The sequence below is a fragment of the Annulohypoxylon truncatum genome, assembly GCF_022578515.1.
Source record: "Annulohypoxylon truncatum strain CBS 140777 unplaced genomic scaffold F4807scaffold_15, whole genome shotgun sequence".
In the NCBI taxonomy this organism is placed as follows: Eukaryota; Fungi; Ascomycota; class Sordariomycetes; order Xylariales; family Hypoxylaceae; genus Annulohypoxylon; species Annulohypoxylon truncatum.
Window position 1 is genome coordinate 240,611 of NW_025953801.1, and position 25,650 is coordinate 266,260.

At 48.3% G+C, this 25,650-nt stretch overlaps 7 protein-coding genes across 7 annotated transcripts; 2 read left to right on the top strand and 5 right to left on the bottom strand.

Annotated features, from left to right (window-relative positions):
* Positions 1–1,815: 1,815 nt before the first annotated feature.
* Positions 1,816–7,915, top strand: F4807DRAFT_424758 (type II DNA topoisomerase). Its single transcript, XM_047997905.1, has 4 exons — positions 1,816–2,185; positions 2,291–5,626; positions 5,681–5,956; positions 6,008–7,915. Exons 1-4 carry the CDS (start codon positions 2,108–2,110, stop codon positions 7,391–7,393), a joined length of 5,076 nt encoding a protein of 1,691 aa, XP_047854405.1. The 5' UTR covers positions 1,816–2,107; the 3' UTR covers positions 7,394–7,915.
* Positions 7,916–8,385: 470 nt separating this feature from the next.
* Positions 8,386–10,675, bottom strand: F4807DRAFT_424763 (Reticulon-domain-containing protein). Its single transcript, XM_047997906.1, has 5 exons — positions 10,247–10,675; positions 10,054–10,086; positions 9,835–9,996; positions 9,472–9,773; positions 8,386–9,397 (listed from the first exon to the last, which is right to left on the bottom strand). Exons 1-5 carry the CDS (start codon positions 10,305–10,307, stop codon positions 8,969–8,971), a joined length of 987 nt encoding a protein of 328 aa, XP_047854406.1. The 5' UTR covers positions 10,308–10,675; the 3' UTR covers positions 8,386–8,968.
* Positions 10,676–11,915: 1,240 nt separating this feature from the next.
* On the bottom strand, positions 11,916–15,860 carry F4807DRAFT_77067 (rab-GTPase-TBC domain-containing protein). Its single transcript, XM_048003466.1, has 3 exons — positions 14,937–15,860; positions 14,145–14,752; positions 11,916–14,053 (listed from the first exon to the last, which is right to left on the bottom strand). Exons 1-3 carry the CDS (start codon positions 15,477–15,479, stop codon positions 12,190–12,192), a joined length of 3,015 nt encoding a protein of 1,004 aa, XP_047854407.1. The 5' UTR covers positions 15,480–15,860; the 3' UTR covers positions 11,916–12,189.
* Positions 15,861–17,674: 1,814 nt separating this feature from the next.
* F4807DRAFT_77031 (uncharacterized protein) lies at positions 17,675–19,952 on the bottom strand. Its single transcript, XM_048003465.1, has 3 exons — positions 19,097–19,952; positions 18,168–18,867; positions 17,675–18,117 (listed from the first exon to the last, which is right to left on the bottom strand). Exons 1-3 carry the CDS (start codon positions 19,368–19,370, stop codon positions 17,691–17,693), a joined length of 1,401 nt encoding a protein of 466 aa, XP_047854408.1. The 5' UTR covers positions 19,371–19,952; the 3' UTR covers positions 17,675–17,690.
* An 800-nt stretch (positions 19,953–20,752) lies between these two features.
* On the bottom strand, positions 20,753–23,011 carry F4807DRAFT_77150 (hydrolase). Its single transcript, XM_048003468.1, has 2 exons — positions 22,716–23,011; positions 20,753–22,637 (listed from the first exon to the last, which is right to left on the bottom strand). Exon 2 carries the CDS (start codon positions 22,432–22,434, stop codon positions 21,166–21,168), a length of 1,269 nt encoding a protein of 422 aa, XP_047854409.1. The 5' UTR covers positions 22,435–22,637; positions 22,716–23,011; the 3' UTR covers positions 20,753–21,165.
* Positions 23,012–23,473: 462 nt separating this feature from the next.
* Positions 23,474–24,549, top strand: F4807DRAFT_77119 (uncharacterized protein). Its single transcript, XM_048003467.1, has one exon. The coding sequence runs from the start codon at positions 23,607–23,609 to the stop codon at positions 24,339–24,341; it is 735 nt and encodes a 244-aa protein (XP_047854410.1). The 5' UTR covers positions 23,474–23,606; the 3' UTR covers positions 24,342–24,549.
* Positions 24,550–24,701: 152 nt separating this feature from the next.
* F4807DRAFT_460184 (Spc24-domain-containing protein) lies at positions 24,702–25,417 on the bottom strand (the record flags this gene model as incomplete). The annotated part of the gene is made up of 3 exons (XM_048001488.1): positions 24,702–25,147; positions 25,209–25,341; positions 25,391–25,417. The coding sequence occupies 3 exons, from the start codon at positions 25,415–25,417 to the stop codon at positions 24,702–24,704; spliced, it is 606 nt and encodes a 201-aa protein (XP_047854411.1).
* Between the last annotated feature and the right edge of the window lie 233 nt (positions 25,418–25,650).

Genomic DNA, 25,650 nt, shown 5'->3' on the forward strand with positions numbered 1-25,650 from the left:
CTAACTTTGAAATATTACTCATGAGGGTACAACTGGGAAGTGGGCCATGCTAGTGATGGGTCATCGTTGAGTAGGTAGGTAGCTAGAGAGATCAATCCATTTCTGTGGGGGTTTTCTGCGTAACTGTACTGCACGTCACGAGCCTTACCAGTGTAATGGTCGGCACGGTAGGTAGATAGAGTTGGAAAACAATAGATGGAATGGATATCACGACGTACCTAGATGATTTGAGCAGACCTCGTAGTCATCGTCTTCTTCCCCCTCGACTATAGATGAATTGTCTCTCGCCTCATATTCTCTTCTCGGTGGTCCCATAGAAGTTGAGCGGCTGGCAGGCTGCTTTCGTGGGACACTAATGCTCGAGTCATCGGCACCCCTAGGATATGTCTCAACAAGCTGTGGTTCTAATTACATTAAGGTCTGCGGCCTTCCGACATGCTACCAGACTCTACAGCACCAAGCAGATTGCATTATCGCAAATGGGTGCCTGACAAACAGAGATGGGAAGCAGATAATGCATTAGGCTCGGTAAAGTGACGGACTCAAGCACGAAGGTGATACCTCATTTACTCGTAAAGTGCTGAAATGACTCGAAACTGGACCCAGCATCTTTCATATTCACTTTCATAAACTTCTCACGCCGTTAGAAGAGCAGGCTAGGGGTGGATTGCCCCACCCGTTCCGGCAGACGGGAAAGTGGATAGAGTATCCTGGATATATCACAAGTACATACATACCTCAAGATAGGCGCGGGAGATGGAACCGGCGGCAAAGGAAGGCAGATGGCATAGACCTAACGATCCGGCCTCGTCGGCTCTCTCGCCTCTCCCGTTTCCTAAACGAGCTTGGCTTGAGGCTCAGCAAGGCTACTTCGGGTAAGATAGAAAGTTCCAAGGTTTCAGGTGATTGATTGTCACGCTGTCTGTTGTCGCACAGCGTAGGATGACAGGAGACGGCTTTGAGGAATTTCCATATTTCCATGTGTGGTGCGACTTTACGGCTTTGCAACAAAAGCCACGGGGACTTACAGTCGACTTCGGGAAATTTCTTGTCTCTGCATTTTTTTAGGAAACGTTGCCAAATAGGGTCACACGACACATGCGGAGAATTACGCACCAATTGCTTGCGAAAGACTCCCATAGAGACCATGTGTTTTTGGTAGGACGAAGTGTCGTAGGCTTCAAGTGTCTAGGTAAGAAAAGAATCCTCCGGTGCCGAGATGGTCAGCTTAAGGTTGTATACCGCCGTGATTGTAGGTATAATCAACACTACTCCGTCCCCCAAATGCTAGATCTTAGCAGGCTTGAATTGACAGGCGCCGTAACAGAACTCTAACTGATATCAGAGGTAGATACTAGTGGTATATTTTCTATTGAACAAAAGGTTGTGTATGTACTTGGCATGATTAAATGAGAATTATATGAGAATAGGTAGGTAGGTAAATTATCGTTCCCGGGAAATTAGATAGGGAGGATGCTCACTCTCATACTTAATAGGTGCGTGGTAGTTGATTTGTTCGAAGGCACCTTCTATATATTGCTACAACTCCAATGAAAAGAGGCAACCACTCAGGTCAGTAACCTGTAACGATCATGACAATGACTGGTGGATCATTGCATGTGGCTGATTCGATGTGGCTTGCTCCTCCCCACCACGAATATTCAAACACGTCGTTCGCTCCGATATTTAACCGCACCATACGCGCTTACCCCTATTAGCAATAGCTCGCCTAATTTGGGCAGGAAGCCCACATTAGTCCACGTCTCCACAGGACGCGACTCCCTGTTGCAGTACAGGTAAAATTGTTTACGTGCAACAACACAACAACGAGGCTGCTATTACCCTATTGACCCATTGACCCTCGCCCTGTAACAATCCCCCGCTCCCTTGATACCAGATAACAGAATCAAAACATCGATTTTATATCTAATTTCCCAACCGTGAATTCAACCCCTAAACCTCTACCTTTCATGAAAATTACGTGGGGTTCTTCCCAATTGCGAGTGTCTTCTTCTCTCACAACTGGTACATTGCGAACAACCTATCCGAATAGGTTCTATTTTTCTAAGTCGTGTGTGAACGCGCCACACGACTTCCAACGTCCATCATGGACTCTGACATCATGGACGACTCGGTCTTTGGCGACGACGTCGATAATGACTCAGACGGCTACTCGCCCGAGGTGGTATGCAACAGCCCTCGTTTGTGTCTTTTTCATTGTCTAGATAACAATTACTCACATTTATCATCGGATAACTGCAGTGCCAAAGCTAACCTTGCGCCCTCACAGAAGCCTAAGGCCAAGGCCGCTCCCAAGAAATCTGCAGCAAAACCCGCAGCTAAGACTGCGTCAAAGAAAATGGTTCAGACTACCCTCAAATCGACTAAGGCTGCTCCTAAGAAACGCTCAAAGCCTGATAGCGACGACGATGACGGTGACGATGTCTCGGGCTTTTCCAACACGCCCCCGAGTGCAAAGAAGCAGAGGAAGGCTCCCGCCACTAAGAAGTCAGCCGGCGAACCCTTGGTCGAGATCGAGAATGATAGCATGATGCCAGACAGCCCCAAGGCAAGCAAGAAGAAGACTGCTACGGAGACGTATCAGAAGTTGACACAGCTGGAACATATCATCAAGCGACCTGATACTTACATCGGCTCTGTCGAGCGCACTGAGCAGCAGATGTGGGTTTTCAACAAGGAAACTAATCAGATGGAACTACGACCCAAGGTCGGATATGTGCCCGGTCTCTACAAGATTTTTGACGAAATTCTTGTCAACGCTGCAGACAACAAACAGCGCGACTCGGGTATGACCTATATGAAGGTGTCTATTAACCGCCAAGAAGGTCAAATCACTGTCGAGAATAACGGAAAAGGTATTCCGGTAGAGATCCACGATAAGGAGAAAGTTTATATTCCAGAGCTGGTTTTCGGCCATCTCCTTGCTGGTTCCAACTTTGACGACGACGAGAAGAAAACCGTGGGTGGTCGAAACGGTTACGGTGCCAAGCTCTGTAACGTCTTCAGTACGGAATTCACTTTAGAGTGCCAGGACTCCAAGAATGGCAAGAGGTATAAGCAGACGTGGAGAGATAACATGGGCAAGATGGACAAGGCAAAGATCTCGAGTAGCAAGTCTAGCGACTTCGTCCGTGTCTCTTTCAAACCGGATTGGAACAGGTTTGGCATGCCGAACGGTATCGACGATGATCTTGAGTCCTTACTCTATCGTCGTGTCTACGACATGGCTGGCACAGTTCGTGGCGTCAAAGTCTACCTAAACGACACCCACATCAAGCTAGATTTCAAGAAATATTGCGAGATGTATGCCAAGGCTATCGCTCGTGAGCGAGGAGACGAAGAGGGCACTGAAGCACCTAGTTCCACAGTTATTCTCGAAGATAACAAGGTTCACGGCGGCCGATGGGAGATTGGTTTTGCTGTCTCGGATGGCTCTTTCCAACAAGTCTCCTTCGTGAACTCTATCGCTACGACTACGGGTGGCACTCATGTCAATTACATCTCTGACCAGATTTGCGAGTCTCTTCTCAAGACGCTAAACAAGAAGAAGAAAGGCCACTCGCTGAAGGCCAATCATATCCGCAACCACATCTTCATCTTCATCAACTGTTTAATCAACAATCCGGCGTTCAATTCGCAAACCAAGGAGCAGATGACTACCAAAGTTAGTCAGTTTGGCAGCAAGTGTGTCTTAACCGATGGATTCCTGAAGAAGATTGGTCAAACAGATGCGATCAACAACATCATTCAATTTGCAGAAGCAAAGGCCGACAAGATGCTCGCCAAGAGCGATGGTAACAAACGATCAAGAATTAGCAACGCCAAACTCGTCGATGCTAACTTGGCGGGTACCAAGAAAGGTCATGAATGTACTTTGATCTTGACTGAAGGTGACTCCGCCAAAAGTTTGGCCGTCGCTGGTCGTGCCATCCTAGATCCCGATCGTATTGGTGTTTTCCCTCTTCGTGGAAAGATGCTGAACGTCCGCGACGCTTCGATTGATCAGATTACCAAGAATCAGGAAATTCAGAACATCAAGCAATTCCTCGGACTGAAGCATAAGCAGGTTTATACGGATAACAAGTCCCTTCGGTATGGACATCTGATGATCATGGCCGATCAAGATCACGACGGTAGCCATATCAAAGGTCTCCTCATCAATTTCCTTCAAGTCCAGTATCCTTCGCTTCTCAAGATCCCAGATTTCTTCCAGGAATTCATCACGCCCATTGTGAAAGTTTGGCAAGGACCAAATCCCAAGAAGCCACTAAGGTTGAAGTCATTCTTCACTCAGCCTCAGTATGAGGAATGGAAGGAGTCACATAAGGCAGAATTGAAAAAATGGGAATCGAAGTACTACAAGGGTCTGGGTACCAGTTCAAACGAGGACGCACAAGTTTACTTCAATGATCTCGATAACCACCTGAAGCAATTCAGCACCATGCAACCAGCAGAAGCTGAGCTATTCGAACTCGCTTTCTCCAAAAAGAAGGCGGATGCTCGTAAAGAATGGCTTGGCAACTTTGTGCCTGGAACGTACTTGGATCATTCAACTAAGCAGGTCTCATACAACGACTTTGTCAACAAGGAGTTGATTCTGTTTAGTATGGCTGACAATATGCGGTCTATTCCCTCGGTGGTTGATGGCCTAAAACCTGGTCAACGAAAGGTCATTTACGCTTGCCTGAAGCGAAACCTGACCAAGGACAAGAAGGTCATTGAACTGGCTGGTTACGTGTCTGAACAGACGGCCTACCATCACGGTGAAGTGTCTTTGCAGCAGACTATTATTGGCCTGGCCCAGAATTTCGTTGGTTCTAACAATGTCAATTGTCTCGAGCCCAGTGGTAATTTCGGTTCCCGACTTGCAGGTGGTTCGGATGCTGCCAGCGCTCGATACATCCACACTCGTCTCTCCCCATTCGCCCGACGCGTCTTCTCCCCTCTAGATGAACCCATCTTAGAGCACCTAGTTGAAGACGGAAAGCAAATCGAGCCGAAAGTCTACGTACCTGTCATCCCCATGGTTTTAGTGAACGGTGCGGATGGTATCGGCACAGGTTGGAGCACATCAATTCCGAATTACCACCCCATGGACATCATCAGGAATCTGAAACGACGCATGGGGCGTTTAGACGGTCCAGAGGAAAAGCCTTTTGAGACAATGACCCCTTGGTTCCGAGGCTGGAAGGGTACCGCGCAAGTCGCTGAGAATAATCGTTACCAGTTCAATGGTATTGCGTATCAGGACGAGAAGCACCCCAATGAGGTAATCGTTACCGAGTTGCCTATCCGCATGTGGACCGATGATTTCAAAGCGAAACTGGAAGATATTATTCGAGGCGAAAAGGCTCCCTCTTTCATCAAAGACTACAAGGAATTCAACGACCACAGGAACGTCCATTTCGAGATTCAAATGGACGAGAAACACATGAATCAAGCGTTAGCGGAAGGTCTACTGGAGAAATTCAAGTTGGTCAAGCAAGTTGCAACGTCTAATTTAGTCGCATTCGACACTCGTGGCATGATCCGCAAATATGAGAAGGTAGAGGATATTCTCGAGGAGTTTTACGTGTACCGACTGCAAATCTACGCTGATCGCAAAGTATGTTAACACTGTCAGCACTGTTATATTCAGGCATCATGCTAATTCTTTTAGGCTCATTGGCTCGGTGTTTACGACGCGGACTTCCGCAAATTAAAGAACCAGTACAGATTTATCAAGGAGATTATGGATGGCGAGTTAGTGGTGTCCCGCAAGAAGAAGGCTGTCATTGTCGAAGAGCTTCGCCAGCGAAAGTACGAGGGATTTCCAAGAGGCCAAGAAAAGAAGACTAAATCAGAGCTTGAAGAGGAAGGTAACAACGACAACGTAGATGAAGCAGATGAGGGAGAGCTGGATGGCCCCGCGAACGCCTACGACTATCTTCTTTCCGTAAGTTACCATGCGGACGCCCGTCAAAAGTGTATTGCTTACAATGAATAGATGGCCATCTGGTCGTTCACCCAAGAACGCCTTGATCGTCTTAAGGATCAAATCGCCAAGAAGAAGGGCGAATATGATCATCTTAAGGCATTAAGCGAGTTAGATCTTTGGTGCCAGGATCTTGATGAATTTGAGGCCGAGTGGGAAAATCAAATACGACTAGATGCCGAGATAACATCTGGCATCCGTAGAATGGGCCGTCGCGCATCAAAGAAAATTGGCGCTGGTGGTGGTGGTGGTGGGCGTGGTCGCAAGCCCAGAGGCGACGATGACTATGCTCCAACGACTAAGTCAAAGCCGGGGCCCAAAGCAGCAGCTAAACCGAAAGAACCGCCCAAGGAGAAATCCGTTCAACGTTTCGCTGCTATGTTCAACAGCAACTCTAAAGTAAAGAAAGAGAGCAACGATGCAGCGGACTCAGACTCGGACCCGTTCTCGGATGATGATTTCGCCAAGTTGAAGAATCCAGCCAAGAAGGAGAAACCTGTTGACGAGGAGGAGGAGGAATCAGTCCTACCCAATCCTCGAAGCAAACGTGCCGCAGCTACAAAAGCTAAAACGTGGATCGTGGACGATGACTCGGAAAGCGATGACGACAAGATGCTCGGTGATGTTGGTGACTTAGTCAAGGGCATTACCAACGGCAACGGCAGCGCCTCTGAGAATAAGACTGGTAGGCTTAGTCTGTTTTCCATGTCGCGACCGGAGAGCAGCAGTGGCAACAGCACTGGTTTGCAAACTAAGAGCAAGCCCTCGAAACCCTCAGACCTAGACGATCACGATGATACGAACTATGAGATGTTAGCTAAGTCCTCGCCTCATAAAAATGCTCGTGGGGATGAGTTGGACAGCTTCCTCTCGGATGACGATGATCTGCCCCCCGTTTCTAAAGTTGTGAGAAGGTCTAAGCCTCAAGCTACCGTGTCCGAAGATCCTAAGCCAGCCGCTACCGCCACCGCCAGCAGCGCAAGTGGAGCTGCAGTCAAGAAAGCTCGTGGCCGACCTGCCGGATCAAAGAAGAAGGACAAGGAGGACGCTCCTGCAAAGAAGGCAGCAGCTCCCAAAGCTAAGCCTAAGGCTAAAGCCAAAGCTGTACAACTGTCGCCTGCTGCCAAAGCTTATGCTGCCAAGAAGGCGAAGTCAAAGGATGTCTTCGACATGGATGATGATGAAGACGATGATGTCGAAATGGCTGAACCTGATTCCCCGCCGCCGAGACCTGCGGCTCGTGGCAGACCTGGCCGCGCTGCAGCAGCGAAGTCTAAGCCAGTATATGTCATTGATGACGATGACGACGACGATGACGAGCTCGAGGATGCTCCGCAAGCCGCCAACGACGACTCCGACGACCAGGGCGATGACTTTGCTATGGACGACAGCGAGTAATCTTAGACGCGCACACGTCATTCAGCTGAGTGGCATGGCCGAGAAGAATTCTTTATTCTTTTCGTAAGTAACGATTCAAATGCCTTTGCTTAGATCTTGATGAGAGACGAAGGCAGCACGGTTGCTACATTCTGTGCTGTCATAGGAATAAAAGGGGTTTGGGGAGGGTGAGATCGTTGAGTCTTACGGTCAATCACGAGGCGTTTGCGTTTATTCAGGATTGCTCGCTAATCGATGCTATGCTTCTTGGTTCGCTTCTCCTACTACTTCATATGGTATATGTACACTAAATAGGAAAATGACCACTTTTGGTGAAAAATCTTCCAGTTGTATGTATCATGGTGTTGTGTTCGCCTAGGAAGCCTGTAGGTGACTTGTCTCATTTCACGTAAGCGATAACGCGTATTCTCCATATGGCCAACTCACTCTCTTCTTTTGATGCTATATGCTACTATTAGTCAAACATCTCGATCCTATGTCGTATCATAGTTTAGGGAGTCATATTTCATAATTCAATTCATGAGCTGTAGTTTACTTAGAGGCATCTCGACGTAATCCAGATGGGCTGTCATTAAAAGGGGCCATCTCAAAATCAAAGTGTCAGCCCCTTTGAGGAAGAAGTGCCTCTTGCCAAACATATTCCGAATCCCTTCCATATTTCTCGGCACACGCCGAAAGAATGGCTTAGAAATTGAACGAACCCCCAGCAGCTTGGATTCATAGCGTGCCATCTCAGCATTAATTTCCTGCGTAAATAGTTAGAAACCGGGGCTTGATTTACTGTTAGTCGTATATGATAGAACTCGTTCAGGGGTAAGAAGTCCAGCACTCTTCAGCCAATTACCTAAGGAACCGATAGTAAAACTATCTTAATTTCAGATCACTCAGTTATCAGACATGACAAAACCTCCACTGATGAAGCCTGTGAAACTCGTTCCATCATATAGAATGGAGCGCCAGTAGCACGCATAATCACAACGAATATAACATAATTAGAATGGAAAGCATCAAAATTACTATCTTACTAAGCGCAATCGTCCTCCCCTTGACATCATCACATCACGACCCTAACATCGTGCTACTGCTACTGCAAAAGCCATTCTCATTCACTAATAAACCTGCGACTCCCCCAAAGCCCCCCTCTTGTCGGTAGTCTTAAACCCGTCAAACATTTCATTCCAACGCCGTCAGAGACAATTTAATTCCTCCCCGGGTCGATGCAGAATTGCCACCACCTTGAGCTCGCGTGATTACTAACTACAAAGTGTGTTTGTTATTCGTCGCCAAAAGTCGAAGACGTCTCCTTTAGGTAGTGAAACCGTTACTCCCACGCCAGAACCAAGTTCCAATTCCGCCTAGTGGCTCATGCTCATAGTTAAGGAAAGTCGTAGACGATAAAAAAAAATATTTAGCCCCCGTCGAGGAAGCTTCGAAATTTCGCAATGTCTCGTATCTTTCTATGCCATGAGTCATAATAAATTGTCGTGCCATACCAGTCGGGTCTCGCGAATTGGGATAGGTATACATTATGTACTGAGGAGGGAATTGTTGTCGGACATGTTGCCTCGTACTCGTCTAGGCGGAGATCAGAGGCTCCTCCTCGGATTCTTCCTCGGAAGATTCCTCCTCCTGGTGACCCTTTAGGTCCTCCTTAGGAGCCTTAGGAAAGTCAGACTCCTTGAGGTTGGACTGGGCCGGCTTCGACGCGGCCTCGGGGGAGGCAGATCGACCACGAAGCATCTGTTGGGCCTTGGCAGTGTAGTCACCCATGTATTGCTTGGTGATTTCCGTCGCCTGGGATGTGTGTTTGCTGGCAACCTGGCGGAGTTGTACGGTTTGGCTCTCCACAACATCGGAGGCCTGCTTAAGGTAGTGGTCGATGAGCTCCTGGTTCGTGGTGTAAATCAGGGGTACGAAAAATAGGAGGGTGGTGGAGATTAAGGCAAGACCCCAGTAAGGGACGATCTTAACAAGGTAGTATGACAAGAATGCTCCGAGGGCAGCCTATGACTCTAATGTTAGCAAGGCTTCCTAAGATATAGCGGTCCTCTTATCTCTGGGGCTACCAGGATACTCACAACAGCGGATACGGAGACATTCTCGGCGAAGAAGACTCGTTGCGACTCGATAACAAAGAAGTTGATGAGCTCGTGGAAATCGCCAATCAAAGAGTCGAGCGTTTCCCTTGGGACGGTGTAGTACTTGCGAGGTCGTAGCTGAGTAGCAAGACCAGTACCAATGGTGGCCTTTCCGGCAGCTTCGGCAAGGACGGTGACGCCCAAAGCCAGATAAGTGAGCTTGAAGGTGTATCGGATGAGGTCGAGGTATCTAGCCACGAAGATCAACGAGACAACGGAAGCATAGGCGATGGCGGATGCTCCTGGAATAGCTTATCAGTACCGGATTTCAAATTCTATAGTGGGGAAGTAATATGGACTTACGGGGATTGTTCCACGACAGCAGCTCCGAGAAGAACGAATGATAATGAGTCAGTGGCTGACCAGTGGCAGCAGGTTGCGTAGGTGTTTGCCGGGCGTTGGCTAGGTTGGAGAACTCGGCAGTTGTCTTCGCACCCTGATCTTTGACATTTTGGGCAACAGGGCCTATAGAGGGATAGAGGTTAGCTATGATATAGTCCGAGATCAAAGATGATAACAAACCAGATGAGAGTTGATTGAAAGCAGCTTGGGCATCTAAGTTGAAAACGTTAGTTGCCACGATGGTGACGGTAGAGGGGTGTAATCATATCAATCTATTAAACACTATATTCAAGTTAGCTACCTGTTTTCCCTTCTTTTTTTTCTGTAGCGGCGCGGTGATAGGATCGCCTTGGATCGAATAGACTTACCTTACTGCCTTTCAGAGAGTTAACAGAATTGCCATTGGCAGCTGGGTCAGTTGCAGAGTCTGCCATCGCGAATGATTGTTGTTGTTGCAGGTAGGTTTGGTAGCGAAAGAGATCGGGCGTGTTAGGTGTTCTGTTCGGAGTGTCGGGAGCTTATGGTATCCCTTCTAGAAAATTGTGGGTGAGCTCCAATATTCTCTTTGTTGTATCAACAAGAACGACAGGATCAAGAAGAAACAGGACAGCGATGGGCTTACTCGTAAGATATACTTGTTATTATAGGGATTCTTATCACAGTAGCAGGAAAGAGGTCAAAGCAACAGAAACGAAGTCGTCGGATTTTCTGTCGCTTGTTTGTACTTTGTGCGGGAGGGAAGAATTTCAGGTTAATTGGTAGGGGGGAAGGTTAGCGGATTGACCGATCTGAAGCCAAGGCAATAAAAAGGAGAGTGACAAGTAGTGACAAGTGATTTCATCAAGCTTTACTTCTTTACGTACTGGTAAATGTGGCTAGTGCTATCCATGCTATGGTGTTATGACGCTGCGCCGGGGCCAGCATGATGCACCTGCCTGACTGACCACCTGCAGCCAACCACTTAATCGGTACAAAGCAGGCGCAGCTGCTACAGTAACAGCCACACCTCAAGCACCCTCAAGCACTCTCAGCAACCCTAAGGTCCTGGTACCGAGGTACCTACATACTTCGAAACGTTTCCAACCCAAAGGAATATGGATCATAGCGTCCAGCATCGCAAACTAAAAAAAATCACCAGTTCTTGGATCCTTAACTGGATCAAACGTCACATGTTGTCATCTTATCAAGTCACGATTCTACGATTCTAGCATCTACGTATCACTTGAGGCTTCGGAATATTCGAACTACATATGTATATATATATTAGACAATATCACGTCTTTGATGAGTGTGCTTTATTGTTGCTGCCATGGTTTCTACCGTATCTTGTGCGACTCATCTCTGATCCGAATCCGAAACATCCCTCCTCTCAAATCTAAACCACTAGCTGGATGTACATTGTAAACCACAAACAGCCCCCCATGTCGTCACTTAGGGATAGCTAATTGTCCATTACATGTGATTACCCGCTATGAGCACACGACACCTCCATTTCGATAAATTCTAGTCGACCTTAAAAAGCTGCTAGTGAACACCCCCTCAGATGTGACGGAGTCCGAATGACGCTATCTTCTTGCCCTCGTCATCACTACAGTAGTACATGAACAGAGAGACGCTTATTGGCTCGAACCCCAAATACTTCAGCTACTTACTGCCCATATGCGTACTTCATGAACTCTCAGGTACCTACATCTCTTTCTGCGCAACGGACATAACTGGAGAATTGCTACATAAGCTACACCTAGTAGTGCCAATAGTACCTAAGTAATGTAGTATGAGACACATGCATATGTACATAATAATACAGAACTCATGCGAGCAGTTCGGGAACGGTTGACTGGAAGGTTCGGAAGCAATGTTGTATTGGGGATATCATAATAACATTTCTTTGCTATGAGCCATGAAGCAAAATCAGTCCGCACCTTGCCTTTCCAAAGCTGCCACTCCTCTCTGTTCTCTGTCTGCGCGTGCTCTTAAGTATTTGAGTCTCATGTCTACCCCTTTTAGCTAGATGAATATCGAATGCGAAAAGAAGCACCCAGCCAATAACCCCTGTCTAAATATACGGGGCCAGGGTAAGTGATTACGATAAAGTAAGATGAAGCTTTTAATGCGCAGCGTAACAGATGAAGTCTGTCCTGACAACGTCCCGACAGTGACAAGTCATCATAAGTCGCCGTAGAAATGCTCTAATTTCTGCCTCCTCGAGAATTGACCATTCCAAAAAATAAAAAAATCTGGCCATGCGTTGCTGCTCTTTCGCAACGCCGTGTATTATACTTGTGCCATCCAAGCTATTGAGTGGCGGCGCGGCTGCTATCGTCGCCAACCCCAGAAACCACCAGCACTAGTAGGAGTAGTAGACGTTGGTGCACTTGCAGGAGCGGCATTCTTAGTACCACCGCCGGCTTCTGATATCGTGGATGCAAACCGTCCAATCATCCCCATTGCAGAAGTCGATGTGGCGTTAGATGTCTCTGCAGGAATGCCGTGTGCTCTCCGTAGAGTCTCGAGCTTTTGCTTGTATTCGTCAGCTTCCTGACGAGCCACCGCCTCGGCTGTCTTAGCCTGTACAAGTTCTAAGACGAGGTTATCGTGCTCGCTCGAGGTGACCGGCTCTGTTTGCGTCCTGACTAGCGATCCGGAACGAGAGGTGAAGGCCGAGGTGTTGGGTGTCGACTTGCTACGTCCAAGCTTGAACTCCCGAAGACCGTTATTGGCTCTGCCACCGTTGGCAGTGCCGCTGTCGGCAGTCAGACTACTCCCCGACGAGAACCAGCCTCCGGATTCCGACGATCCAGGGGGTTCAGCCGAAGCTCGCACACGCATAGTGTGGACCTGCCTCTCGAGACGCTGTTTGTCCTGGTGGAGGTTGCGAACATGGGCGTGACTCTCGCGAATTTGTTCTCGTAACGTGTTGGCCTCTTGTCCAAGTTCCTCGATGCGACGATTGAAGCCGAGTGTCTTGGACATCTCGATTCTGAGATGATCCTTCGTCCTAGCCAATTCATCGCGTAGCTGCGCTTTTGTCAGCAACGAGGACGACCTGCGTTTCTGCCCCTCATCAACACAGAAACGACCCTCGACTGCCTCCAGCAGCACTGATAACCGATCTTCATCCGGCTTCTTTCCTTCCTCTTCTTTATCACCAGTCTTATCATCGGTCGTATCGTCGGTGTTCTTTTCGTCATCTGCTGTGCCAGTCTGCTCATTCGTACTTTGCTTCTTCAACCCGGCGAGCAATGACTTGACCGCCTTTCTGTCTTCGTCTCTTTCCTCCCTCTCCTGTTGGAGCTGTGTGGCTAACAGCGCATGATTTCGCTGTAATTCACTGAGTGCGGTGAGGAGATCCTCGATTTGAGTATGGAGGTTCTTATCGGCAGCAATGCGACTCGAGTGTTGCTTCGTCACGATTGGCGTAGACTCGCGAATGGACGCATCATCAGCATTGGACGAGTCGCGCGATAGCGTGGTCGCGTCGGTGGATACGGTGCTAAGGACGCTAGCGGAACTGGCTTCCATAGAATTGAGCGTGGACGCCAGACTCTGCTTCGAAGCACTTCGGCGCAGCATACTTAACGGTCTCAGCGGTGCGGTGAGTCCGGGTGAGAGAGTTCCTGATCTCGGGGAGGAGGTGCTCGTAGTCCAAAGACGGCCCAGAAATCGGGAGGCGGCTGTGGTAACATCGGCCGTTCGCGCGGCATTGGCACTGGCGATCTTTTCCTCGCGATACCCCTGTTCAAGTTGGGCTAATTTCTCTCGCGATACGACGCTAGACAGGCTAACGAAATCATCGACAAATTCATCTGCGTTGTAGTGATAACAATCCCAGAGGCCGCGAGATAAAAGGAGTTGCATAACATCTTCGAGCTCGGTGCAGGCCAAGATGCGGCTCTCATTTTTGCGCATAAGCGACAGGGCCACCCGCATAATAGTCTCCGACGCACCTTCGGCAAAAATGACATCGTAGATGCGAAACAGCATCGGCAGGGGGCATGTAACGGCAAAGAATGAGAGGAACCATTGCGAAACATAGGCCGGATCGACCTGTAGTTCGTCGAGATGGTTCGATAAGGTGGGCAGATTTTGCCGAAGCAACTCACGGAATTGATAGATGCGAACGTGCAAACCTGACAGGTCGGGCAAGAAGCATGATCGTAGATCGTAATACTCCATCAACCTGTTTATCGAGCATACGCAATACAGTTAGCTAGCTGTACCCTGCAAGACGTGTCATATGACCATAGTAATCAAAATTACCAGGGACTTACCGCACTAGAACGCAGAATGCTTGACTATCTGGCATATGCATTAGCAGAGGGCCAACCAAGAAAGCGAGTCCTTGACAGTATCCAATCTTCTGATCGTAGAGACTGAAGCACTTTAGCACTCTTCCGAGCATTCGCTGCCCGTCGCCGTCCGGGTCTCGGAACATATCCACGCCGGGAAAACTTCGACCTAGATCCTTGCCGATGATTCCCTCGTAAGGACTCGATTCGCCGCAGAGTCTATCGAACTGCTCGAGAAGAAAGCTATCGCGGGCACCGGCCATGCTCTGCCAAACGACGCCTCGCAGGGGTGGCGGCACTCCCTTTCGAATCTTCTTGGATAACAAGGTAGGCAGACGAGCAGCGGTCTGCTGATAATCCTTGACGAGGGCCATGTAGAATTCGAGATCGGTCATAGGCGGGGGAGGGAGGACAGAGTATCGGAGGGCCATGGGCGTCGGCCCGTTGACCATGTCTCGCATCTGTGCCATGGATGGCGGTCGAGGTCGGCGGGTTGGTGTTTGTTCGACGACCTTGACTTTGACGCTCTTCGGATTTGTGGCTATTTTATTGTTCTCTTGTTCGAGTCGTGCCAGTAGCAAGGCGGTAGACTAAATTGTGGGGAGATAATTCCGTCAGCATCATCATCGTAGATCTGGCCTGAGTCAATTCAGTCCAGCCAGCGCAGCAAAGTGCTGACTAGCTGACTTTACACTATGTATAGTAATGTATAGTATAGTAGGCACTTCGCCTCAGTGCTGATTAGAGGATAAAAATAGAAAGCGTGGAGCCTACGTTGTCGTCTTGATCTTTAACTTGCTCGTCTTCCGTCTTTTGTAATTGGTCCCAATCGACCTCTTCCGTATCTGACTCGTCCATTGGGTCGACGTCGTCCGATTGCTTTTCTTCCCCTGAGCTTCCTGGACTGCCTGGGCTTGTCGAGGTTGTATCTCCAAGTTCTTGTAGCAAAATTTTAGTTTGAGGAGTGTCGGACGGCGTTTTCAATTCAATTTCAGTTTCAACAATCTTTTCCTCCATTGTCACTTCCTCCTCTATCGTGGGTGTCGCACTTGGCGCAGTTGCACTCGTAGGTGTACATTCGTGTCCCCATATGCTCTTTCTAAAAGGCAAAGTGTTCGGCGGAAGGTCCGTATTCACCGACAAGGAAGGCGGTTCTGATAACCGAACCGTCACCATCGAATCGTGTTCCGGTATTCTTCGCTCGTCTTTGTCGTCTTTCTCGACTGGCGATTTCATTGCGTTCGATTCCGCCCACGTCGGGTCCGTACTGACCGGGGAGCCTTCATTTTTCTTCTGAATCTCGGGGTCCCGCTCCATCACGCGGCGCAGGTCCTCAAGTCGAGACCAAGGTGGTCGGTAGAGACTGGAATGTCCGATCTCTTCTTGAGCCTTGTGCCTTAAGCCTTACCCGCCTAACCTCAATTGGTCTCGAGTGACGTCGGACAAGTGGTGCATCGACAGCGGAAGAGTTCACGAGAATGGCTTCGAGAATCGATGACTGCGTGTAATGTTGTAGTACTAGTACTAGTAATTAGTTGTACCTATTTACTCGACACGAAGGCAGAGACCAGGACGGATTCGTCCATTCAACCACGGTCTACGCAGTCCCTAGATGTCGCCTGCCAAGGTACAAAAGTAACAGGGGAGCTGGATAGAAGTGGGTTCCGCCAGGGATTGGCGAGACAATCGGCCTGTATGTTTCCCTATTTTGTTTCGTCGAGGGGTCGAAGTCGATGCTTAACGCTTAACAATGGCTGCAATGGGTTGGGTCTAGAAGAAAATACGTAGTACTCCAAGGTTATGGATTATGCAATGCTAATTGCTAGTATATAGGTAAGGGCACGTCGACTAAGCAGTGGATGCTGCATCAAGGAAACAATTGGTGTGACACTAAGGAGTGAACGACTTATACGGAATAACCACTATTAAAAGAACGACTACGAATGCTTTCTCGCTTGTCGAAGGTAGGGATAAAGAACGGACGAGAAACAATTCTCGCGCATACAAAACGATCGGAAGTCATTAACCTTTTACGATTAAAGGAGGGCATTCGCAGGAATAAGGAAGAGGGGAGGACTTGCTAGACGGGATGAACTCCCCTATCACGTAAGGTTGCATGGGTCCGAGCAGATGAGTTACACCTACTATTCCAACCTATCCAATCCGCTTCCCCAATTGGATCGATGAATGGCCGCTTAAGGCCCCGTCCCTGCATTAGCGGTTACCTAACATTACCGACATAACATTCTATCTGGCCCTGAATACAAACCAACCGTATCCTTACTTTCCCCTAGGGAGGTTCATATAAATCAACCGCGAGCACATACAAGTTACAACATTGGAATATTCATAAATAGTAGCATAGGTGCATTCCAGTCTGCCAGTCTGACCTCATAGCCCTCCGTGAAAAGAGGCAATTCGCATACCATGCCTCCATGGCAAGATCGCACGATCACTAGCTGTGATTCGTAAGGCGATAAATGTCTTAGACACCGGACGAGACCTACCTAGCAGCCTAGACGCGCGCGATAGCGGTGTGAAGCAGTACGTACCTATATACATGAGTTTATGGAGGGTAGTCCCTGTATTGCGCTCGCCTGCAAGATTGAATTGGGAAAGAGCCGCTTTCTCGCATAGTCCCGCGACATCTAACGCATAAATTTCCCCACTGAATTTTCAATCGAGCGAATCGAACTATCTCCATCTACCTTACCGAACCTCAATATTTTATAGTATATAGAACTAAAGCACTTCGCAGGAACTCCGTACCTAGATGCTTATTTCTAATAGACATATCTTAGCCAACGTCGTCCATATAGCCATACCCGATACGGACTCACCGCCAACTTACCGGCATGTCACTAAAAAAACATGAGGGGCAGTGAGTCTCCATGATATAGCAGATCTGACGAATATCACACACCTACATAGGTATATAATCGTAAGATATCTACATACTATTCCATAATTGTTCAATCCATTAATCTATCTCATTGAACATCCTTAGCCGCAGTATTTGTCGTGTCGAAACTCCATCTTCCGTTCCGCTCGATTTAGCCAGTGTCCGATCTGGATGTTCTAACAGTTCCAAGTGCTCGGCATAATGTGGTATGATACGTGTAGCAACCCTAAAAAGGAAAGACAATCATATATCTAAACATAAAAAACATGTATATTGGACTTCAACTTTTCTGTGCTTTTCGCGCGCAAACTATACAATGTCTTCACGATGGTATATACGTGACCTAACGAAAGGAAAGCAGTTACCCACCCAGAGTTTGAACGCGGACGCCAAATTATCTCTCTCCGAGATCTTAATGTCACCACCAAATATCCTTGACCTCGACGGGGTATTTTTCTATACAAGGCGTGAAGGAACACAAGGTGCCCCAGGTGCCTCTCTCATAATAGGAAGCCAGCCCTTCAAACCAGAACCCTCAAGAATGTATTATATGTCCACCAACACAAACCTATACCCCAATTCGTTAGAAGCCTAAGATCGGAAGCAACAAGTGGTTCCGGGTCCATTTACAACCCTGTCACCATATTTCCTATTGATGATGGAGGTGCTGAAGTCACCATTTTGGGAGTCATTTGTTTCCCGGGAACCGGACTGGGCTGACCAGGTGTTCGTGACCCTGGCTTTGTCACGTTCGCCGTTTGGTTGCCTTGCCGTCCAGGAGGAACAGGGAATACTGGTTCCTTATTAGGGTCAATACCTGGATAAAGACCTTGAAGTTTTTTGTATAATTCTTGGATATATTTGGCCGTCTCATCTCGATCCGGAGCTTCTTGACTTTCCGATCCATCTGGCCCTACCATCATCTTTAGTTTAACACCTGTGTTTAGCGGTGGCGCCTTCAGATAAGTAGGAGATGGCGCAGCCGGGACGTTGCCTTTCTTATCTGCCAATGCTGCCAAATATGACAAGTTTGACTGGAGTCTACGCATACAACTATCAGGATAATTAGTAAATGTCATTTGATAACACACGACCAAACTTACTGAAGGTAGTCTTGAGATAGTATCTCTTCGTCCTCTGTCGGCCTATCGGGTTCATTTGCATTAAGCTCAGTGCCATTGGAGGCAGTCCTCTCCTTTTTTAGCGTGTCCCGCGTATAATGGATCTGCATAGCCTCTAGTAACAATTCGTTGTTGATCTCCAAAATCACGCCGACCCTTTCCTTATCCCTAGAGTCTGAGCCTGGACTTAAAGGCGTCGACCCAGACGACGCATTATTAGGACCGCTATTCTGGGTTGAAGCGGGAAAAGTCGGCGTTTGAGGAGTTGGGATATTGTTGGGGGGCGGCTGATTCTGAGGTTGCTGTTGCGCGTTGTTCGGCGTTTTGCTTTGAGGCGTAACGTGGGCATTTTGTGGTGTCGACAATGGATGTTGATGCTGCTGCTGCGGTGTATTCGACGTGTTGTTAGGGGTCGGCGTGCCTTGAGGAGGTTGACCTTGAAAGGATCGTTGAGGTGTAGGAGTAGACATCCCCGGCGCGTTTGGATTTGGCTGCGGCGGCTGCATACGTTGCATCATTTGCTGCTGCTGCTGCGGATTCATCCCAGGATGCATCGGATAGCTGGCCATAGGCATACCACCTGCCATCGCATAGCTGGTAGGACCGTTCATTTGCGGCGCGACAGAACTAGGAACACCAGCACCATAGGGCGAGTTCGTATACGGTGGTTGATAATTAGGCACTAAAGTAGCGAATCACTCCATTAGTATATTGCATTATCATCGGTAGGACAAATCGGCATCGATGGTCGTGCCTGTGGCTACTGGACTAGTATCTCCTATGCCGTAGATAGTATATGAATCCTGTACGGGCATGCAAACAGCCGTCCTAAGCGGCAGCATGGGGAAGATCACGGGTATGTAGTGTGGCGAAAGAGACAAAGAAGCCTGACGGGAAGGAAAGGTGCTTACTCGGGCCATTGGCGGCGGCCATGTGCGGCATACCGGTATTTTGCATCATTCCTGCAGGACTAGGACCCGGCATCATGTTTGGAGCACCAGGGAAACCAACTCCGGGTTGCGCGCCCATAGGAAACTGCTGAGGATTGTACATCGAAGCCTGGTTGGGAGGACCTTGACCGGGCTGCAAATGAGGGTTCTGCGAAGCTGAGTGTGGGGCGCCACCATTGTATTGTGATCCGGCAGGAGGAACAGCATTGGGAAAGCCATAGTTTCCTGCGTACATGGCTCACGATAGGCTGGAACCACGCTGGCACAGCTGGCAGGGCTGGGCGGCGTGGGCGTGAGCAGATCTGGGACGGGACTCGTTGGGGCTCAGATTTGTTCACCACACAAGCGAATGTGGTGTGTCGCGCGTTCGTGTGGGGTGCGTCCGAAAATAGCAAGGGGGTACGGCGATCAGGTGCCAACTATGCGCCCCCGAGAACCTCTCCCGAGCCAAACAGCGAGACCTCGGTGTCACTTTATTAAACGTTAAACGTTAAACCTTGGATATAAAATCTGATCCTTTCTCTCCCAATCGATCAGTATGGCCAAATGCTAGTCGACCTAGTACCGAAGTAGGTATATTACCCAGTCCAAAAAATCGCTAGACAGGATATGCCACGATTTCATGTACGTATCTGTGTATGTGTCTATGTACCGTACCTTAATCAGGGGGAGACCGGCACAACACATACACGGTACATTAGAAGGTGCCCGAGTAAAATATAGACGTACGTAGGCCCGAATAGTCTGATGTACTTGTTGCACCGTACCAAAGCAAACCGTACCAGTACCTCGAGACGTAGGCGGTAAGGTGGTAGGAGGAGCTAACGCCAGGTAGGCACCAAGGTTTCTCCCTTCTCGAACAGACACACCTTCGGTGTCGTCCGTCGTACGTAGTATTTGTCTAAGACGAGAGCCAAGGATTTGTTATAAGGATGAGTCAAGTAGTAAGGAAGCTAATATAAAGAGTATGTGCGTGTGTGCGTGCTAGTCCAATGGGTATAGAACGTCCACGGTATGGGATGATAGCAATTCGCCAATCTGCAAATCTCATCAGTTCCCGCCGTGGGTCAACATAAACCTTGAAAGTAGGCAACAGGAGTGTGTAGGTGTACGTATGTACACTAAACGTATAGGTGTATTGAAGTATCGAAACGCCAGGTCTTGATGATACCGGCCAACCGCGACTAGAGAGGAACTACTAAGGTCGGTTAGGGGGGATTGGAAAACTGTGACAGGACGGCCCTATGCAGTTGTAGCAAGGATTCGCCCTGTGGGACGGTAGGCCACCGTGGTCCGTGGATGGAGGATGCGTCAAATGATGGATGCTTGTGTTCCCGTCAGAAAGACGAGGTTCGCTCAGGGAAAGTAAGCTGGAAAGTAGGTAATCTGTAGGTAGCAATCAATTACCACCTGGGGCATCGGGGATACGGGGGGGTTGGTGGGTGCGTCTAAAAGGCTGGAAGTATGTGACTGGAAGACTTGGAAATATGCGAGAAATCAGGGAAAAATTAAGAGCAAATGGGCAAAGCTTCTAGAAAGGTTGCAGGTGGCGCTCTCCTAAGATTGGAAAGACTGGAAAGAGAATTAACACTAGTGGCAGGCAGCATGGGTGTGGGGCTTAATTCTGCTTATCCATATATATCCTAGCTCCCTCCACTTTTATCGTCGATTTTCGCAATTTTGATACTCAAGTACAGGTTCCATATAGACATCCTAAAGTATATGAGATATGTACTCGCATACTACCACCTCGCAGCTTAACCGACTCTCTTGCATGAGCTGATGACAATGAGTTAATTCGAGGGAATTTGTTTTCTCAGCGACTGATCGGTGAAGTTATACATATCCGTGTTGCCCGGGTCAGCTAAGGAAATATAATCAGACGATTATAACTTAGGTATCTTGTATGGAACAGCTAAGCAGTAAACTCTCGCGAATAGAAGTTGTCGTTTGTCCATATCGCTAACATCGCGGATTCGGTAATGTTCCCCTATGATAAACGCATGGGACTCTTTCCTAAGACGTAGACGCTAGCCAAATATAAAAGCCCTCCAATTCCTACCCAGCTGTTCAACGCCCTCGCGCAAATTCCATCCTTTGACCTCGCAAATCTTCCTGCATACCTCTTCGAGGTATTGATCCATCTGCTCACCCGCAACATGCAGGTCACTCTCCGCCAATATGCGATCATCAGGGATGGCTCGGATTGCCTCCTCTGCTTTGTCCCCACCCCCAGTTGCCCAATTTATTACAATTGAGAAGGAGAAGAATATCTCCGCCGGCACCGAGGGGTGAAGATACTGCTTAACCACCTCAGCTGGTCCGCTAAAGGAATGTACACAGATACGTGGGGGGTATGGCTTTGGTCCCTGCTTGGGCTTCTCTTTCTTCGTGCTGGACTTGACATGGCTCTCATTGATCTCGTCTTCGGATGAGCTAGAGAAGTCCTCTGCCCCTTCGGCGATTCTTCTCTTGTCTCTTCTTGACATTACCGGTTTCTCGTGTCCCTTCCATAGCTGGGAGATGGTATCATAAAGGACGCCATGTGCCTGGACTCCGTGAACACTGACCGGACGACCCATCTCGCCCGCTAACCGCAGTTGGGCTTGGAGGATCACAGCCTGGTGTGCCATCTGTACTCGGTGAGGGCTCAAAAGTCTCCCTTCCCGGCCTCCAGGTGTAAGTCCTTCATCACGCTGGGCCTTATTGGTCGAAGTCCAAGCTTGAGGAAGCCGAAACGCTTTGTCTAACCCAATTTCACCAACGAGAGCTATAGGATGCTTCTCTAACCGAGACTTAGTTTCACGTAGGAACTCAGACAGTGGTTGCGGATCCGGAAGTCCTTCGCTGAAGGACACGTCTTTTGACGAAGGCGGCGGAACTAATGTTTTGTCATAGTGTGATATCTTGCCAGATGGAGTTCCATCATATGTTAAGTCGGAAGAAAGGTCATCATAAAACTGGTAGGAGAACCAAGGATGCCAGCCAAAGCAAGGTATTAAACGGCCTTCTCCAGAAGAGCGTGAAGAGACCGCTATGCCACTGTCTTCGACACCATAGCGAGAAGCTACGTCAGAGACGAGGTCCTGGTCTTGGGACCTTGTAGACATCACGGTTAAAGCACGTGCTTTCATGTGTGGTATAATTTTTATTGACGCCATTGTATCGGTAGGGTGGCAATGAGCATCGAAGACACCAGCATCCCAGGGAAAAGGCTCGAGGGAACTCCCCTGGTTGCTATGAGATAGCGGGGTTCCCAAAGCAGAGGACTCTAGCTCCCCTAGATGATTTTGACACATTACGTCCAACCAATGCGTGAAGAACAGCTTAGATGTTTGAGATATTTAATGGGCGTTCTGCAGCAAGGGGGCGAAATACCCGCGTAAAGATGCCCTACCTAATTAATAGGTTGGCGAATTCTGACGGCCTCGGCCTCGGAGCACGCAATTATGGGAAGCGATGTTCGCCAATCTTGGAGTCAGTTATGAAGACTTTTCTAAATCTTTGCTATGTGAAGGTTAATACTTTAGAAGTATCATACCCATAAAGGAATACAATCGAACTAGGATTTATGACTCACATGAGGAAGCTGCATAACTCTAGTCATTGGATGTATGATCTTTGGGGCATTCAATTGGGCACGGGATGTTGGTATAATTGATTGGTGGTCTCCAGGGCTCGAGTTGCCTAGACAAAACCCTACTTCAATTTCGTGACGTCAGAGGCTACTGCCGCCTTACCGTCCCTTCCCCGTAAGTGCCCTGAATAATTCCATTGATCCATGCGATACTCCACAGCTCCGTAGAGCCGGGGCACAACGGCTCCGACGGGAAGGTAGGACGGGCTAGCACCGATCCATTGCCTAGGTAATTGCTAGGAACTGTAAATTGAGGAGCTATCAGCTTTCATTCTTCGCCTTATCAGAATGTCTGTTTTTTTACAATGAATTCCTTCATATTAGGTAAAATGAACTTACATATTTGTGACATGCTTAGCTGATAACAAAGATCGCGCCACCCGGTAGCCCCTCAATCCCTCAGAAATATCCGATGCTAACACTGGCTGCCGAAAATACTACGGCACCTTTACATCTATCCTGCCAACATCTCGACATGTGAAAGTCGTTTGGTGCTATTGGAACCTTCGAAATTGAAGACGTCGAGACAGAGTTTGCTACATCACACCCTCCCAATGTCGAGGCCATAGATAAGATGCTTTAGCTTCGGGTTTCTTCATGCCTTATTACATCTTTCGCGTCGTCTTCAACAACTCCTCTCCTTGTGCTACCATCTGCCGGCACTTAAAAACATCTTTTTCTTCCCATCCTATACCAATAAGCAATCCTATTAGAACAACCAGGCTAGCCCTGCGTCTCTAATGACAATGTGAATCGATAATTTTGTCGATTCGTTGATTAACTTTCAAGTGTTGCAAATAGTATTGTCTTAGACGGACAACTCGGGGATTTCCGATGGCACTCTTTAACCCCTTTCAGGTCGTTATATTTCCGTTCCTCTTCCTCATCGCTCTCCCGCTCGCCCTCTGCGCCGGATTCACGACCATCTTGGCTTTTATGGTTTTGTTCCTGCGTCTATTCCTCGTCTACTTCGATGTCGGATTAGAGACTGTGCGTTATATATTGGTTGGTCATGCCGCGCATACCCGCTCCGTGGCAGCAAGACGGGCTCCTTCGATTCCCCCACTACCCTCGCCGGAACGCTCTCTGTCGTCCTCGCCAGAGCCACGACATCGCCATCGACGTAAAACGCAAGGCAGCGCAAGCAGTGGTTCTATCACGCCCGCAAATAGCCTTGATGGATTTGCCCTAACACCTACCATCGGGGTCGAGAGGGATTTTGAGGGCGTAGGCGGATGGAGATTGGATAGCGTGGACGTGGATGCTGATGCCGCTGACGACCATCAATGGTACAACCTGAATTCGCGGCTTGATCTCCCGGGCCGTCGTCATCATTTCAGATCACAAAGTGGAAGCGCGGCGTCGGGAACGAATGGATTAGGACTTTATATGAAAGGCGCCAACACGACCGCAGCTTACAATCCGGAGGGATCAAGAATATATACGTCGCCTAACAGTTCGAAGTCGAGGACACCAACGAGTAGTAGGCCATATGGTTTTACGAAACTTGACGGGGATGAGTATTTCCCAATGATGGAAGGGAAGTATGTGAAGAATGGTCGGTTGTAAGAGAAACTGAAAAATTGAGGGATGCTCTTTTTTTCCTTTGCGAAGTTCGACTTGTCTGAGTAGAAGGGATTGGCGTTTGATAAGACCATATATCATTGGTTAACGGCAAGGTTTTTTAGGTATGTGGGATTCGGGAGTTTGGTCAAAGCCGAAAATTATGAACAACGATTAGGTCTATTGAAAGGGATTTAAATGCTGGCATCACATCTCAAATGTGTTTCATAATCAAGTGGATTCTGAAGTTATCCCGGAATCAGAACAATGGTATCCTAGCCACGAAGAACGCCTAACACCGTACAGCAACCTCCATAGCGTTGATATCGTACTACTCTTTAGGTGAGCTTCGGTATAGCTCTAGCTTTAGAGTGTCTGCCAGAAGTAGTTGGCATAGAAGTAACGTGAGAACTTCTTGTCCATGTTTATAACATGGACATCGCCCTTGCGATCGTTACGCACAATGGCTCTCGAGAACTCCCCGTCCTTCTCATCTCTTTCTAGGTCGATGCCTAGGCTCCGATACACCTTTAGGCGCAACAACACCTCATCATCGACAGGATCTCTTCGGTTTGCTGCGTCATCTGGTGATCCTTCCAGGCCTTGCAGTTCTAGTTCCTGCAATCGCGCGGCTAGATCGGCCTGTTGTGAAGACAGACGTTCTGCTTCCATCTCTAAGTCGGACACTGCTTTGGCGATACGGAACTTCTGCGTGTCGAGGCGCGAAATCTCGGATGAATGAGCGGACGACGAGTGCGCTGATGTAAGCTCTTCATGTTGTGTGTGAAGGGTGTTAAGGGAACGGCCAAGCTCTAGATTGCCATGTGTTAGTGAGGACTTGATAACTGGACTAGGTACTGTTTGGTGCCATACTTTTTAAGGATGATTCAGCTTCTCTAATCCGTAGCTCTCGTGCTTGCTTCAAGGTAGAAAGCGAGTCGCCGATACGCGAAACGGCAAGCTTATCTGGAGCAATGTTGAAATTGTTGATTGTGTGGTGGATGAGCTACATGTTGTTAGCAATCGAATCAAGGGATTGAAAATGACTACCGTACAGAAGCGGGATCCTCGTCGAGCAGCATCTTGATAAGAAGAGGTCGATTTTTTTCAATCAATTTAATATCCTGCTGCTATTGTATCTATCTCGATGTCAAAACCCGGGTCATTCGAAATACTTTGTCTTGGTGGAGGACGTAATTGTCGATTGAATCGCACTATGTAAATGGAATAATAATGAACAAAACAAACCGGGGTATCACCAGGACGACTGATAAGGTATCTTGGAGATGTACAATGTACCTAAGTACATAATATT